The sequence below is a fragment of the Rhopalosiphum padi genome, chromosome 3 (assembly GCF_020882245.1).
Source record: "Rhopalosiphum padi isolate XX-2018 chromosome 3, ASM2088224v1, whole genome shotgun sequence".
Classification (NCBI taxonomy): domain Eukaryota; kingdom Metazoa; phylum Arthropoda; class Insecta; order Hemiptera; family Aphididae; genus Rhopalosiphum; species Rhopalosiphum padi.
The window spans coordinates 74,358,993-74,378,386 of record NC_083599.1 but is presented as its reverse complement, the minus strand read 5'-3'; the positions used below and the strand labels follow the sequence as shown (position 1 = coordinate 74,378,386).

General features: G+C 35.6%; 1 protein-coding gene across 3 annotated transcripts in view; it reads left to right on the top strand.

Annotated features, from left to right (window-relative positions):
* Window positions 1-572: 572 nt before the first annotated feature.
* LOC132924286 (homeobox protein OTX1-like) overlaps window positions 573-19,394 on the top strand; it is a 39,298-nt gene continuing 20,476 nt past the window's right edge. The window contains exons 1-3 of one of the 3 annotated variants that reach the window (XM_060988504.1): window positions 573-1,207; window positions 10,682-10,723; window positions 17,193-17,482. In XM_060988504.1, coding sequence (XP_060844487.1) covers window positions 10,698-10,723; window positions 17,193-17,482 — 316 coding nt within the window. In that variant the 5' untranslated portion in view covers window positions 573-1,207; window positions 10,682-10,697. Of the gene's footprint in view, window positions 1,208-4,855; window positions 5,103-10,681; window positions 10,724-17,192; window positions 17,483-19,394 lie in introns of those variants that run through there. The other 2 variants (XM_060988503.1, XM_060988505.1) reach the window with 2 other exon arrangements.

Sequence of the window (19,394 nt, the reverse complement as noted above, 5' to 3'; positions counted from 1 at the left end):
TATATATATATATATAGTATGCCTGCAATATAATTCAACTGCACATGCATTATATATATATATATATACTATGTATATATCGTATAATATTATATTATCATATATATACCTATATATAATATGTACATATCAATTTCTCTTTCGGAACGCTTCCTTTCGAGAATTTTTGATTTTTTGATTTTTTTACCATCACTGTTATTATTTGCTATATTATTACTATTATTTACGTATGGAGCTGTGCGGCGTGGGTGGGCGTGACCCGAGCTCCGCGATTGGTCCGGCCGCAAGAGCGCCGACCGTCGCCGTGGTGGTGAGGGGGGCAAGGACGGCGGCGGCGGCGGCGGCAGCACCAGGTGAACGACGCGCGTATACCGTGGCAGCCCCATCGGGAACCGCGCGCGCGGTGCACGGAACCGCCACCACCGCCGCCGCCGCCGCCGCATCACCGGGCGCGCAACGGCCGGCCAGCGCACGAGCTCCGCCCCACGCCCGTCGAGGCGTTGGTCGCCGTAGTACCGCTTTCGGCCGATAGGGCGCAATCACCGCCGCCGCCGCAGAACGACAGCGGCAGCAGCAGCAGCACCAAACCGCGCATTACGGTGAACAGTTTACAGCGATCGGCCCGTAGAATCACGTCGTCGTCGTCCTAGTAGTCGTCGTCGTCGCCGCCGCCGCCGCCTGTCGTTGTCGCGTTCTATTTCGAGACGGTTATCGCGGTTCGATCGTTTTCACAACGCCGTAATATTAATAATATTTATTTTCGGTTTTTTTTTTTTTATCATCTTATCGAGTACGCGAGAAAATAATAAAAATATCAAAACGATTTGACTGACACGCAACGACAATTCCGTGTCGTCGCCGCCGCCGCCGCCACCCACTCGACTGCGTACGACGCGACGCGTCCTTTGCCCTTTTCACACCGGCGCCACACGACCCGTTTGTTTACGACACAATCAAAACCGCAGACGGCCCGAGACAGCTCCCGTTCGCCCGCCGCCGCGTCGTCAGCCGATGTCAACTGCAGCACGGCGCTGTAGTCACGACGCCGCCGTGGTCGGCAGCCGACGTCGCCGCCGCCGAATCTGTTCCGCGCTGCCGCTGTCCGCCGCCGGTTCGCACACGACTACTGGTTGTAGTGGCCACCACCACCGCCGCCGCCGCTGTCGTTCCGACTGAACATCTGACCGACGACTGCAAACTGTACGGGGTGAGTCGTCTATATAGTACAGTACCTACACACAATATCATCATAATAGGCTTATAATAATATAATATATACCGTAAAATAACACATCACGACTTACGAGTTTGTGCACAGACTTAGTATTGGAAGTGTTGGAAGTATATGTAGTGAGTATGTATACGACGTAAGACGGATGTCGTCGATCAAAAAACTCGTTTATACGTCCCGATACGTTTGTCGTTTCGTATATATTATACAGTCGCTCTGTATACATTTAGGTTCTCCAGTATGCATATTATACCAAACTGCAGAGACTTATATTATTTACGCGTGTCATAATAACATTTCATCGCACACTGCACTTTAACTGACCCGTTGACATTCTGAAAAACATGACATACTCGTATATGATATGCAGTTCTGACGAGGTTACGTATATAGGTATATTGCTTGCGTTATTAATTTAAGACAATAATATTAGCTGCTTAAATTGCTTGCAAGTATTCGTACGGTTTAACGGATTTTTACATTATATGATGTGATACATTTTTGAGGCGGTTAAACCTATTTAATAAAATAATAATATATAGAGCACAATATTATTATGTTACTTATAAAATTATTGCTAGTCGGTTTTCTAGAGCTGCACGGTGTTTGAATTATTAGGCAAAGAGTATATCGGCCTACCGAGTGTTAGGATATCTAAAGTCTGCAGATTACAGCTACGAACTAATGCACAGTTTAATAATTCGATTCAATTATATTTTCCGCTGATGTCTACATTAATTAATCACCTTATTATTTGTTATTATAAAAAATAAAATTACGATTTAACACTCATAAACTGGTTGTTATTTTGTGTGGTCCACCGAGATTTTCTTATTAGTAGCTCGCCGGCTCAATCCGAGCCTGATCAGGAACCGTCGTGATGGTGTCAATGTGTCATCATTACATAATGTATTTATAATAAACTTTTTCAGTGCGTATCAATCATATTATTTAATATTATAGGTATTATAATATGTATATAATATAAAATATGCATAGGTATACCTCTTGTATTTACAAATACTTAACATATTAACTGTCAATTGATAATAATAAGTTATAATATTCAGGTATTACAACACGTGAACAGTTATTGTTTAGATTTTTAAAATTTATTTTATATTTCACATAATATAGGATACATGTAGGACGTATAGCCGTATAGGTAGTGTTTATATTATAATTCAGCATAATAAGGAAAACGCGTGTTATTGTCTGGTTTATTTTAAGGCTTTTTCTCTATCGACTATTATTTATTATTATTATACGACTTTGCGACAAAGCAATGACTTTAGCGAAATAATTTACGACGATAAAACAGTTCGGTCGATAATCTGTGAAAATGTATTTTCAAAACTTTATTCCAGTTTCATTAATTCGGCGCAATGTTCGATAATGATTATCTCATTATTTCATATATAATATTGTTATATGAAACATCATCCCCAAGTTTTGCGATTTGTATATAATATTAGCATAGAAATAAACCCAAAAATAAAATTTTTTTTTGCTTTACAACATTAGTCATTGTCATCGTATATAATGCTTAAAAAAATTAGATGCTCAAGTACATATTGGTACAATAATATAAAGATAGTTATCTTTATACCTAAACGATAATAAAAATATTAATTAAGTACGTTTTGTACTGATAACTTTGATAACTGATGATATTATAATATTGGCGTGTGATCTATTTCGATGTTTTATTTATGATAGACGATGATAACATAATATTTATATATTTTTAAATCTTTGTTAGTATATACAAACTGTAAATATATTTTGTGCTCTTGTTATAAGCGTATTTATGTGACGTGCGGTAATATTATGCAGTCTGTACATTTTGTATTGTGAGAATTTGAAATTAAACATAATTTGACACCGGTCAGGTTCCCGGCGGAAAATTGCAATTAGCTTTTAGTGTGGCCGCCGTATTTATACTATGTGGTTTTAGCTGCTTATCTGTAGAAGCGCGTGCCATCAGAAGTCAACGACACTAACGGAAGTAATTCACGATAAGAATATTTCTGCTACTGCTGTTATAGTTAGCCTTGCAACCAGCAGCAGGTATGGCAAAACCGCGTCTGACCGGATGCATCATAAAAAAAAATGTAAACAATTAATAAAATCTAAAAAAATATCATTAATTATTATCGCCTATCGACCTGTATATAATAATAATAAGTATAAACAATCGTCCTTCGTTGTTGTCCGCCGCCGTTGTGAATTCCGCTATAATATTATATCACGATACCACGACCGCATCCGACGACGACAATGTTTCCGCCCCACAAGTCTATAATAGTAATCATTTTGCAAGTAAATAATAAGATTTTATTATAATAAAGTCGTATAATTAATGGTGGTAACAGCAGTGGTTTCTAATTTTTTCTATATGCGATTAGTTTTTTTTCATGACTATAGGTTCAATCTAGTTCAATTGACGTTTGACAAAACAAACTCGATTGGAAGAAAAAATAAATTAAGTAAAATTGTCTGAAATCAGTCATAAATATATTTGATGAGTGACTTTTCTATTTACTCTCTTTGCACCGTTATGTTTGTCATCTATTTTCGCGTTACGTCTATAGGCGCCGTAGAACAGATTTACCAAAGTGTATAAAATTAATCAAGAATTTACCTAGCTACAGCTATAAAGTTAATATATTAAATGTTTGATCACTATTAAAATTACTTCAATCAGACAATATTCAAAAAAATGTTTACAGTATTAGTTATATAAAAAAAAAATTAGTTATGTACGAGAAAATACTAATTGTTAGGCACATCATATTATCTGTATAACTTTCATATATTGAAGCCAAAACAAGTTTTGGAGTACATTTGCACGACGTATGAACTTGATTTTAAATTTATGATTTCATTTTGTATCAACGTTTCATCGAGACAAAAATCGTGTGACGGTACCAAAAAAGTATCTATATATTGTTAATAATAAGTCCTATTTTGCAATAGAATAATCACGGTCTCCAAAGCTATATTATCTTATTTAAACTGTTGTTTAGACACCACAAGAACTTTATATAGATAGGCAGACGTATTATGATGTAAACGTTTTTTTCTTTCTATAAAATAATATACGTCATCACATCTCGGCCATTTCATTTTTTGACGGGTTTTGGCTGTCGTCGTTAATAATGAACATCGATGGAAATACGAGGCAATACGAGCGACGGACGTTGCCCGCGGCGGCGAATAACTTATAATCTCTGTAACGCGGTGGTGGCGTCGGATCGAACTTGCCGTGTTCGTGTTGTTCCCCTCGACGTTACAAGTGTTTGTGTCGCGTTCAAATAGTTTGATTGTTGGCATGTTAATAAATGTTATATACTGTCGTTGAGGTGTTCGAGCGTAGGTAGTTGAGATTGCGGGCCTAAATTATCTCGAAAAACTACGGTGACCGATAACGACTACGCCGCCGCCACGTGAGGCAGAACATAATAATACGGCAGTGTGCGTTGTGTTGTAGTCGAATGAGGGGGGAGAGGGGGGGGGCGATAGACTAGTGTTGCGAAACGACGGCGCGGGACCGTATAATGTATATATATATATATATATCGATGTTGTCACTTGTCGCGTGTAGTACATTCGCGTCGAGTTTTGTGATGGTCGTCGATGGGGCACCGCTAATAACGACACGTACAACCGTTGTCGTCCCGTCTTCTATGATAATATTATAATATTATAGTAAATCACGACTGTTTCAATAGTATTATATGATAATTATTATTATACTCGGCTGCGTCAGATCGTCGAAGTTCGAACGTCGCATTCTTTGATAACTTGCCGATGTAATATATTACATATACAGCTGCCGATATCCGTGAACTCCGCGACGTATAATGTTGTAAGTGTTAATTAATTTTTAATTCTATTTATATATATATATATACATATATTTTTTATCCCGACCGTTATAAATTGCTATTATTATTATTATATATTGTATTAACGACGACGGTTTTTTTTCGTCTCTAATTCTGTCCCCCTCTACGCGTGAAAATCAACCCTTTCCGAACCGCCTCCCCATACGTCGTATGTGTACGTCCCTTTTATACGCTGCTGCGTTCTAGCGCGGTGCAGGTAGAAAAAAAAAAATAAGGGTTACTCCGACGAGTGTGTACGTATACCTACCATTCTGCCCGGGTCGCGATAATTTATGCGCGATGCGTATTATACTCACGAGCTGTACGCGACGAATGAACGCGTCGGGGTTGTGCTACGAAAATCTCTAGGGGAGGGGGGACTCGGCGTTTCGCAGCTTTTGTGTGCACAATAAACAACACAACGAGGACAACGGGACAATAATAATAACTTTTTCCTCACAGCTGACATCAATAAGCAGGCTATAACCCTGTATCAATACATAGAAACGTATGACTTTATGTGTTTGGTTTAGTATCTGTACATTTTCGGATTATCACAGTATAGAACAGTATATATAGCTACTGCTCATATTTATATTATATTATGGTCGCGTTTTAAATTTTCTATTACATTATTTTTCATTATATATACGCTGCAGCGTCCCTCTACATATGCATATATAATGTATGGTAATACTATATAATATGGTACCTATGTATTGTTTTTAATGGATAGTAAAGTTATGTATATCATAATAATAATAAACGCCTTCTCGTTGCTTTGACACAGATAAGAAATGCAACGTACACGAAACGCTAGCAATTATATTATCTTTAATTATAATAACCGACAATATCATAATGTACGTAGTGATATGAAATATATGCCTAGTGCCTACCGTACATTACGATAAATTATTTTTTGCACTCGACAACGGTGATTTTTGGCCGTTTTGCAGATGGTATATAGGTATAGTCGCTCTGCGGCGTTGTAGGTACCATATATATAATATATAATACTATTAATAGACATATAGGTACATCTACTAGCGTATAATATAGTGTAGAAAAAACCGAAACGTGCCACCGCGGGTTCCATGTGCGATGGTAAATATATTATGACGACGACGATTGCCTGCGCGGTGGCGAACGCATAAAATATATAATATTGACCGTGTACACTGTACAATATAACGCGCGCCCGAACCGTTACCGCCGGCTCGTTTCGCCCGGGCCCGCGCCAATAACAATATAATATAATATTATGTATGACGCGCGCGCGTTCGACAAGAAGTTACACACGCGCGTTTTCCCCCGCGATGCCGATCATCACGTCATATATTATATAATATAATGTATATACCTATATGTATTATACTGCAGTCGATATAATATTATGTGTATAATGCGCAAACCCATTGTTGGCGCGTAAATGGCAGCTGTTTGGAAGGCTAATTTTTTTTTTTTTTTTCTAAAACTAGGGGGCCGGTGTTAGTAAAAAAACCCGAAACGAAACAATAACAACGACAATAGCCGCTCCGATACGACGAGCACACACAATAAGGGAAAATTTCCCCTCTCGCGCCCGGTCCCCCTACCGCCCCGCCGCCGACCGGGTTCGCGCAGTCAGTCGACTCGATGATGGCGGCGGCATCGTGATGGCGGACGCCTCGACGGCGGTTTATATAAGTGCGTCTGCAAGAGCGCTGCCGATACAATAATATATAATATGATATTATCGAAATTATATATTATATATATTATTATGTTTATTATGTGAAATATCACGGGCGCGCGGGGTTGTTAAAATTCGTGTTTCTACGCGTTTTCTGAAACAAAAACTCTGCTTTAAACGACGAAAACCTGTTTAAAAAACAAAGCAAAAAAAATAAATAAATACCCTGGGCGGTACCTTTTATTATGTATACACTCACAGTATATAATATAATATATATATGCGGAAAAAAATATTATAATCGCGTTGCTCGCATCACCGCGCGCCGTTCGCCGTGAAGTCGGTCTCCCGTTTTTTTTTTTCTTATTATTATTCATCACGTTCGACTGCCCGTGGTTATCGAGCAAATACTCGTGTATCTATAAAAATATATTGTTCACTGCAGCTGGCAGCAGGTAGGTGTATATATATATACGATTGCGAAATTGCGAGCACAAGCACAAAGCTTATTGCAATGTTTTCAGAGTTTTTCCCCTCTTTTGTATCGTGTATATACACCGAGAAACCGTGGAATATTTAAGTAGGACCGCTTTCACGGTTGTATATTATTATATATTTTATGTTCCGCACCCGTTCGCGCCGCGTTCATCATTTATTGATGGAGTAAAATGTACAAGAAACGCGGCCCCCGAAACTCGGGTAAGGGAATCCTCTCGTCTGTCCCTCGCGGACGAGGGCATCACGGAGTCATTTTAATGGAAAGCATATACACGGAGCTTTACAGCCGGGTATAGCTCCGAACTACGCGGTTCACGCAGAGGTACTTTATTATTTTATGATTATATATTTAATTTACACGCGTCCTATATATATAATCGCAGACGTCATCTGCAGTTAAAAATCGATTATAAAATTATCTTTTACCCGTACGGATCGTATATATAATATAATGCTTATAAATAATTACGTCTTCGGTGCAAATATATTGTAAAAAACTGATAAACATGATAAATTAAATATATTGCTCTATATATAGATATACGGTTTTGGTCTTTAGGTTTTAGTGCCAATATTTTAGTGCAGCTTATGATAATGGTATCTAATTTTGCATAATACAAACAATATGTTATAAAAAAGATACTAAAATATTCTCACAAACTATGAACTATACACTATAGGTTTCTGACTATCCGCGATTAATAAACATAAAGGCTCTACAGTAAATATGTAGACTTAAACATGTTATAATTTTTACACTCTGCCGATATTGACAGCAGTTATCACTTTTTCGTAACTGCAAAGTGAATGTGAAACAATGATATAACATCCGACAGTTAGTTTTATTTTAAACATGGTATTTTATAATATAGTACTTAATATAATATAAAACTATAGCGATGAGATTTAAAAAAAAATATATTTCTTCAATCCACAACGGTCGTCGTCGCCAACCGTTTGTCGAGATGTACTTCGTATTAAAAAATTTCACGTTATCAGAGTTTGATAACAATCGTATTTTCCGTGTTTGCTGTCCTCTCGAAAGTTATAGGTAAAACGCTCGAGCCACCGCGATAAACCGCATTGACACTCGAGTCACTATCAAAAACACCGAGCATTGTTAATACCGATTGTTGACACATCGCACACATATATACTATACAAAACACTTGAATAGCCTACGATTTTCCAATCGAATATATAGTATATTTGTATAATATGTAAATATATTATGTAAATGAAGGTAAATATAAAATAAGTCTAATTTATATCTAACATATTATTTAATAAAACAATATACAATATTATGTACATTATATAGAACCTATATCTATTCCGTAGCGTTTTTTTTTATTATTATTTAACAAGTTTTTTTATAGTATACAGGTTTAATTATTAGAGTGAACATTTAAAAATAATAAATCTCTTTAAGCTTTTCAAATACGCGACGTATTGATAAATTATTTTGTATTTTTTTAAGAAAGATTTTAGCAAATCTCTGTATGTTTTCTTTACGATAACCCTTACAGATAAAGATCATCAAATTAATCTTAAAATTTTTACACCGGAAACGTGTAACAGTATTAGAAAAAAAAACAGTAATATAAAAGAACCCTTTTCGTCCTCAGATCACAAAACGCCTCGCCAAATCGTTTCTGGTTGCATTGATGTACCACCTAATAATAGATATGACATTTATGTCACCGCAGGTGAGGGCGATCCCGCGCCGCGAACAACAAAAACGCGTGACACGCCTGCAATAGCCGGACACCGGAATCTTATTGTACATCATAATACACAGACGGAATACGCGCGCGCGCTCGCGTTAAAATCAAATAAAAATCTCTTTATTATTATTATTTTTTCTTTCCAAAAATGCGTTCCGAGAAGGACCACGCCGGTGACAGGTACTCGCCGTATAATGCGTACGCGCGGGACAATGCCCGCCGAGTCGCCTCGGTGAATTTGTAGTGTTTTTTCGTGATAATAACGCGTAGTAGGTATAGGTACACACAGTGTTCCCTCTATATTATAATATTATAGCGGCAGCGATGTGTAGGTACTCTACGCGTACGTGTATATTATTGTAGAGCCGTTCTCGCAGCATCCGCCGCCCCCTCGTCGACGATTTTATTATATTTTCATCCCGTACAACGACCGCGACGATGATGTACATTCGACACATCGGACCGCGGCAAACACCCCGCCCCTAAACGTTTCGCGGACCGAGCAAATAGGCTGCTGCAGTGTGCACATGATCGACGTACGCGCGCCTTTTATAACAATAAGAAATATATTAATAATATGACGTGTTATAGCCGACGACGTGGGTTATATACGTGTAATTATATATTTATACATTATCATTGCCGCAGCTATCGTCGAGCCTATCGTACAGCTTAACGACGGCAATAATTATTGCTGTAACGGTGATGGTGTCGTGTTGTCCACTCGACGGCGGTCTGCTCGGGTTTGTAGTGCGTGCACCTGTGTAATATTATAATATTACTACATCGCCATCGTCATTATAATATAATTATGTATTAATAATTACTATTATATCGTGATGTGCATTAACGGACTGTATATATATGTGTGTGTGTGTGTATACTCATCGTATAATTATTATTATTATTGTACACGATAATCGCACGACACTCGACCGCGACCGCTCTCATTGACGTCATCGTACAGCGATTGACGTACGTGTTTATTGTATTATAATATATAGGTACCTGCACGGGCGCTGTTATAATATATTATTATAATATACGATATACAACGATTGTCGACGAGTGCTGCAAAGTGGTGTGTACCCGTATACGGTATATATATATATATCATAGTTTGTGTAGTACCTATAACAGTTGTAAATCTAGTAGTAGGTATATAATAATAATAGTAAGTATATTATATAGCGTGTAATGCCTACATAATCTCCGCGTGCCCATATAGCCGTAGCACGAGTACTCGACTTTTGTACTCGACGGTTTTTATGTCTACGCGACGGTTTACCCACTGCTCGTCTCGCGTCTACAGAGCGCTGCAAGTGTAATAATATCATAGGTATCGTCGGTTGATCGTGGTATAGTGATAATTTATATATATATATATATGGGGTATCGAGACGCGGTGAGTCGACAAATCCCAAATACGTGTGTGTGTGTGTGTGATGTACAGGTCTCTTATGGTTTTTTTGATTATTATCGCGATGGCGCAGATGAAATTCGATTATATCGTCTGCGCGCGTCCATTATCGCTCGGCGTAAAAAACGCGTTTCGGGGACCTCGTCACTGCTTATATTATACACTACATATTATCTATGCGTCGGAATAACGTATATATACCAATACTAACAGTTTTTTTTTATTTTTGTTCTGTTACAGGTGTCATCGACATCTTATGTGGCCAAATAGCCTGTCATCTGGGTAAGTTTTATGTTATTATTATTATTATTATCATCATACAGTCGTGTTAAATATTATTTTTTCTGTCCGCGCATATTGTGTGCGTACCCCTAAACACGGAATTATATACCTATTATATATGCACGCCTACTGCTCGGGGTGCCGTATACAGAGTAGGTACCTACCAACCGTATTTATAATATATTGTATATTCGTTATCACGCGTTGTAATTTTCTTCATTGTTTTACGCGTGCGAGTTTGGCGACGATATCGGTGGCAAGTGCGACACTCGCGGCGCGGTCGGTTTGGCGCTGTCCGTAAGTATATATGACTTCATTGAATATAAGCGTTGGTATATGTATTATGTGTATCGTCGATTGTTCGGTCTTGTTTAGCACATATACGACGTAATAACGCGGAATCCGGTGTATTATATCATATATAATATACCGTGTAGTGTAGTACAAACGTTTACCTCCCATTGACCATTGTGCTGCACGCGATATTATAATAACAACAATAATAATTATTATCATGGTCGGCGGTGACCATATTATAATAAGAAGAGCTGCAGTGCGTATCAAACCTAAGGGCGGTTGTAGGCACGAGTTTTTTTTCCCCTCATCCGTGCGTATATAGCCGTGACGATATTTTCGTTGTAAACATTCGATTTTTAAATTTTTCCCGTTGTGTCTCAAGACTATTCTCTCCAAAATCCGGTACCGACGCGCTCTTGTTATTTTACTGTAGCAATGGTAATGTGTTATTATACATCCGCCATTGTCGGTAACGTATATAATAAAATATACAATATTATTATTATTGATCGTATGTAAAAGACGCATTTCGTTCAAACCTGAGTGTTTTTCAAATAATAATAATAATGATAATACATTTACCAATAATAATAATAATAATAATAAACGTACACTCGGGTTTATTGTCATTCATCTTGCTGGTACGTGCCATGTACAAAAAAAAACCGTCGTTAGAGATTCGGACGATCGGTCCTTTTTACAACAATAATATAACTATATAATATATTATAATATAGTGTGACAATGAAAATGCCACGCCACTAGGTCTAGGACCCAAGCCATCCCAACAGTACAATCTTAATATCATATCGCGTACCTACATTTATGTTATAATAACATGTTTGAGTACTGCAGCAGACTGTACGACGACAACTCATAAAATAAATATCATAAGTAAAATTTACTAGGAACGAGTCAAAGAGATTCTGAGATATCCGATTTTTAAACCCATTTAATTTAGTCCCGTGTTTGTCGGGACTTCAAAAACCGCATTCGTTTTGTATAATCATTATAGGACCTATACTTTCTTGGAAATTCGGTACTTCAAAACATTATTATAATATTGAAGAAGAAAAGCCGTTTAATGGCTACAATTAAAACGAAAATAAAACTAAAAAAAATCTTAAGAGGACGCGTAGAAGTCGATATTTTATGTTTAATTTTGTGTATGCGAGTTGTGATTATAGTTATATTTTAGTTTTTTACATATTATACTCAACTTGCTTAAAAATTAAAATACCGTGAAAAATCATCGAGAGGTAACAAATAGTGTCCTTACCTTTAAGTTTGACCATGAGTCAATTCACCCTAATATAATATTAAAGCTAACAATCCGAAATCGGTTTTACTGAATGCAAATTTGGTATAAGTAGTACCGCCAGTATAGGTACCTACGTTTCTTAAGGCGGAGACAACACGTACGGGTGTAGTGTCCTCTTAATAAGGTGCTATTGTGTAATGACTCCTAAACTGTATTAAGCTTTTTAATTGTTTTATTGAGACGATTATGTTCTATGACCATAATCTTTCAAGACGGAATTATGGTATTAATTATTGTTGTCTGCGTTGTCGGGATAGACAGACAAATTTAAAGAACTAGCTGCTGACCTCGTGATATCTGATTATTTTACGTGTACGTAAAAGATAATATATCGTAACGTCAATACATATTTTAAAAAAACGGCTTTATCGACTTTATTCGGTTTCCGAGAACCGTTGAATAGATATGTATATCTGAAGAAAACGAAACGCTTTAACGTCGTAGCAAAACAGAAAGATTCAACAGAAGAATTACTGGTAACTTTTTGCGCATCACTACAGTTCCTGTGTTCAATTCGTATGATCTGGATCCGGTACACGGGGAAAAACATCAAATCACAGCACGTACAATGACAATAATAGCGCCTTCACGCGGCTATGGATATAGATAATCACGGCCTGACACATGACACGTATATATACGTATATATAATATATAGCGCCGGTCTATTTGTCGGCGAGCTTATTCTTGCTCTACATGCGTGTGTTCGTGTGTGTGTGTGTGTGTGTATGCGTGAGACACAAGTGTAATAATGATGTGCAGGTAATAGGTATAACCTACCTAACAGTTCCGGTGGTCGTAAAAAACTAACACACGTGCACATATGCACCTAACTATTGTGGTGTGTGTGCGATTCAACTATATACACATAATATAAAATAATATAAACACACACACACACACAACACTGTAACGTATATACCTAGTTTCTCCGCAGTATACTATATATACAGCGGGCGCGTGGGTGTTCGTGCCGGGGACCTTGTCTCTGGAAGAAAAAGAAAAAAGACGATCTCGGACCGTTTGTTGTCCGGATGCTGACAGCGCTGTATAGGTCCCCGAGCCCTCGAGTCACAATCACACACAAATGCTATACCTATATAAATGCATGGTAAAAATATACGTATACGATATAGGTGTATATATATATAATATAGCGTGTACAAGTTACACGTCATATTACATGCACCGTTTATTCGGAGGACGAGTACGACTGTGCATAGACGCGCGCGGACGGGGCCCTTACCCGCCGGCAGCCGAATACCGGAAAAGACACGTACGCGTTCGCCGCTAACAATGACCACCGCACACGCACGCAACTATAAATGTGTTTGTTCGGCCGTCCGTACATTATAATATCCAATATGTATATCATCACGCGCATACCCGACTTGTGTCGGCCATTGAGAAGTAATGCGTACGGTTAAGGTGTATAATATGTGTATATATAGATAGGTATACCTAAGTATACTGGCGGTATATAATAATATTATATTATGCTGCAGTGCCGACGACGGTCGCCCTCGCTTTTCGTTCACGCTGCAGACACGTTGGCGCGGCCCGTTCGTATAATATATATAATTATATTGTACCGTAAAAATAATACGCACCGAAAATCAAAATCTGTACGCACCTAATCGTCACCATCGGTATATATATTATGTTTCTCGGATCCAATGTGCATATATTTTGTTCGTATATTATTTTCATCGGTTTTTTCCTAGACCGTTTCAACGAGGTCCGTCCCTCACGTCATAATGCCGTAGCGCAGTCGTGTGCAATTTATTGATTAGTCGTTATATACGCTTAATTTTTCACGTACATAATACACTCGATTGATTATGAATTATGATACCTTTGTCATGTTTTGTCATACTATCTTTAAACACAGATTTTTGTTTCTTTTGGATTTTGTTAAGATAACTCGATTTTTTTAAGCACTTATATATATTAATACACCAAAAAGCGAGTTTTCTGTTCATAAATTATATTAAAATTAAAAATACAAAAATAATTTTGCACCAAAAACCATTTTAAATAATTCCATAACATCTTTGAAGTATATTTTAATAATAAGCAGGACTATGATTTTGGAAGAAAATGCATTTCTTTTAGCTTATTACTATACCTATTATACCTACCAACGAATTAAATTCTGTAATTTTTCATTGTTTCGATATATATAATAATGTCTATTAATTAAAACTGTTATACAGATTTTATCAATTATTAATTAATTTTCGTCATATACATAATACATATTTCACATACTGTTTTGTTTAATAGGTACCTATCTGGTAAATATTGTACCGCTGTACTGTTTAATTAATAATATTTTTATTTTGAAATATTTTACACTGGCTAAATTCATCTTTAATGTAAACTACATACTTGTAATTCATTACTTGTTAATACTTACCTAAAAATAAAAAAAATGGTTTTTTCCTTTTTTGAAACTAACTAAAATAATCAAATAACAATTAAGTTTTTTTTTTAAGTAAATGTTGATAAATGTATATAATTTTTAAAATTATATTTTCGGACTACTATGTAGACCTACCAATTATTTATACTATATTGCATTATCGATCGTTAGTAGGTACGTATTTAAATAATACAAATAGTAACTATACCAGATTTATTTTATATGATAATTTTATCTATTTCGCAAACACGTTTTTATGCGTTTATTGTTTTTATTGTTATCATTGCCTAATACCTATTTTAATCATATGCACTGAGTGTTTTACAACTTTATTAATTTTATATGTGAAAGCTCCAATATTTAACATACCAATAATAATACAACGAAAATTAATTTATTAAAATAACAGCGACAGTGTACATTTATTTTATACACGTAAATGTCAACAATCTTAGAACTTACACCATATAGTATAATCCTAATATCCGTGATTGCTAGTGACGTTCTATCGCCAAATCAGTGACGTCGACTAATATTATTATCCGACTTTTATGCGTATGCGTTGTTTGAACATGTAACTACAATAACGGTATAAGCTATAAATACAACCTAAAATCATATATAATATTATGACGATAAAATCGACCGCCGCTAATCCATATCGGAGGATATAAAGATGTGTTTTCAAACTAAGCCCGATGTGGATAAATGCGCAAAGCGGCTCGTCTTATGTTCTTAGTTAAATTTTGTTTTAATATATTATAATATTATGTTATGTATGGTTTGAGTAGGCAGTATTATACAACACAACGATTTAAATTTAAATAAAATAATTAGTGAAATAAACATAAAATTGTAACGGTTAATGAAAATCGGTAACTTTTCTTAATTTGAAGGTCGAGTTATCTAATCCAAGTCTGTGTTGCACTCGAAACCCGACGGAGCGGGTCCTCAATCGGACCGTATAAAACCATGATCGGGTAGAGTCTTATGACGTGTGTTCCATTGTTTGTTGCACTGCATTCGGAAGAATCTCTCATATCCCACGCGTTTAAAGAATTTCTCCGCATCTTCTGAATATATTATGATACCTACTCTATTTTTATTGGCAGTGTTATAAATTATAATATTTTAAGTACCGCTGCGAGTAAATTTACAATCGAGTGCTTTATTATAGCAAGCCACCTATATAATTATATAATTATAAAATCAGTTTTATTTTATTTTTTACTTTTGTACAATGCGTACATGTTTTAACATTTGCAATTAATCACGTTAAATGATAAGTAATATTATTCAATTACATAATTTAAATGTATGTCAATGCAGAAGACAGTTAATTTTGGTATATATGAAGCTGTAAAAATATAAAATTAAGTGAAGAACTTCGATTATAGCGTTAAATTTTTGGCAAACCAGAAGAAACTTTTGAGAAAATTACACGAGAAAAGCTAGCTAGCTATTTACACTTTTTGATATTGAAAAGCAGACGTACGTGTCGCTTTAACCTCGATATACAACCAGCGGTGTAATACACTTAAAAATAAACCTCAAAAATTATTCAATGTCAAAGTGGTAATAATTGAAGAATATTTCCTCGTTTCAACTAAGAATATGGACGTGCCAATTATAATATAAGGGAAGTATCCTGGTTTGTTGACGAAAAATGAGGTATTATAGTTACGATGTAACGAGCCGATGACGGATCTGAGAAGCGCCCGACGTAATTTTGGATTTCGAGTTATATCATTTGGTTCAGTACTACGAATTTCAACAAAGTATTAAAATACAATTGCATGAATATTATAATAGTCGTAGGTAACTATAATAAAAAATTAATATTTTTAACGTTATTATTAGCCATTAGGTACACCGGCATAGTTGTTTAAGTAGATAATTGTGATACGGTTTTCATAAATAGCTTGTACGAATTCGAGTCGTAATGTTATTATGTATTTATATGTGTATTTAAACGTTTTACACAATGTATAATACGCATTAATACCTACGCGTGTGTCTATAATAATATAATATTATTATGTAAACGTTTTAGTGCGCCATCTCATAACTATAGTGTACGATATAGAAAATAGGTATATATTATATAAATTTCGCCGTCGGGTTTTTTATATGCCTCGACTTTTAACGTGTTTTGTTTTTTTTTTTTAATGACACTAAAACCATCAACGCCTTTACATCGCAGTACCACCGCTCGATATATACGTATATAATATTATTATATTCTTATAATAGGGTTTTTATTTATTTTTTTTTTTTATTCCTTATATATGTTTTAAATTTCTTTACTCCGCACCGTCACTGTCATTGTCATTGGCTATATCTATTATTTTTGTTGTAAAAGCACTGGTTTTTATTAATCGTTTGTTTTTCGCATTTTTTTTCTGTTTTTCTTTCCACTCGAACAGATGCAGCCAGGAGAGCGGCGGGGAGTTGGGCGGTTTCCCTGCTACTGCCGCGGCCGCAGCGTTCGCCGCCGCGGGTGGCTCGGGCGGCGCGCCGCCGTCACTAGGCTCATCCATGCAGGCCGCCGCCGCTGCGTACCACCTGAAGACTTCTGCGGCGTCTTCGCCGTACGCCAGCGTCAACAGCATCGGGCTGATGGACACGCTGCAGACCAGCATGGGCTGTTACCCGACAGCAGCTGGTCAGAACTATCACCACCATCATTCCACTACGTTGTCCCTGTTCAATCACCGTAAGCATAATATATATATATATCAATATCAATATCAGTAGCCGATAAAAAATCAAATCATTGTGTATATGAGGACAGAGGACTTGTAGACTTATAAAAACACTATAGGTATATGGAAGCACGTAGTGTGCGCTTAAAAACCATGTACAAACCAGTAACCAGTCAAACTTGGTTATCTCGAACTTTTTTAACTCGAAATCGTAGATACCTCGAAATTTTACTCCGGTCCTTAGAATTTCCTATTTAAACAATGTAAAAAAAATCTTGTTTAACTCATTAGTCATTAGTGTTATCGTTACCGATAAGTGGTTACTAACACTTTGTCAACTTATCTTAAAAATAAAGAAACAATTTTAAATAAGTTACATAATTCATAAATAAATACATAATAAATTTAATATTTTTTATTACATTACTTTATTTATAATAAGTACATAGTAATAGAAAAAAAAATATTAATTTGGATAACTCGAAATTTTTTTCCGGTCTCTTCAGCTTCGAGTTAACCAAGTTCGACTGCATATGTATTTAAATTCTTAACCTAACTTTTATTTGTATATACTTATGTTTTTGTACGAGGTGTGCTGGTGTACACTCATCTGTGTGCGGGTATGTTTAAATTATATAATAAAGGAATGTCGTTTTATTGACAAACGTCATTAAAATGTACAATAAACACTCCAAAATAAAGAGCTACGTCTCAAAAAGTAAAAATAAGCATAAAAATGTATCTAAAAAATCAAAATATATAATATAAAATTACAGATTTGGATTTTTGCCGTAAAATATAAAATATGTATCTGTAGTTAGTAATGTATTGAACGATTGTGCAAAACAAATATGAAAGTACTAGAAGTCCTTTGTCCTATTGTGATGTACACTACTGCGACACGTCCATTGTTTGTATAGTAACTGCAGTTTTGCGCAAAAAATAACCACTCAGATTTGTATAACAAAGTTTTTGTATTTTGTATATAATGCCAAAAGAATAAAAATCGATCCGACACGGAAATTATTGTATTCTGTAGTTCTGTATTAACATCATATGCGTTTTTTTTGTGTTTCTTAACCAAGACCGTGAAGCCTGAGTGCGGTTATTATTTGCGGAAACGGTTTTTACATACTATTTATGGGTGTAGTGTGACAAATTAAGTGCATAGTGGTTAAAGTATAAATGTACTATGTACAGCTTGAACGCCATATTGTATACGCACAGCGGTAGTCGACTCAACGCGTTTTCCCAGTATATACGTATAATACTATTATTACGGGAAAATGCGTTGGTACATCCTATATTTGATGTAGGTAGGTGGTCGATTTCCGGCCGTTTGAATGTATGTATGTATGTGTGTATGTATGTATGTATGAGTGTGTCTTATATAATGGAGGTGTTGAGCAATACACCAATGGTTTGAATTTTGTAAGAATTGTATCAACAATTTAATAAAATCCGATAATATACAATATCCATTATTATTACCTATATATTATAAAATACTATATATGCATGTTTGATCATATAATAAAATAGTAATAACAAATTAATTTTACAATTTTAATAAATCATAGACGTTGTACTATATGGTTCCATTTATATTTTCTATAACAATGCAATACGATTAATTTCATCTTCTAGTTTTTTTCATAGTCAAATTTAATTTATTTTTTACAAATAATATAATTAAATATATAATTATATAATATATAATTAAGAGAAATTTATCGATTTTAAATCATTGATGACATTTTTCTCATCGGTCAATCATAGTTTTCCCCCCAACTCTTATTGGTAGATTATAAACTGTATATTAAATAAAAAACCAAATAGTATAATGGCTTATTAAAGTATGAGTTTTGCGATAATGATTAACTTTTAGCAAATCGATTTATCAGGAAAAATATTTTGTGTGCA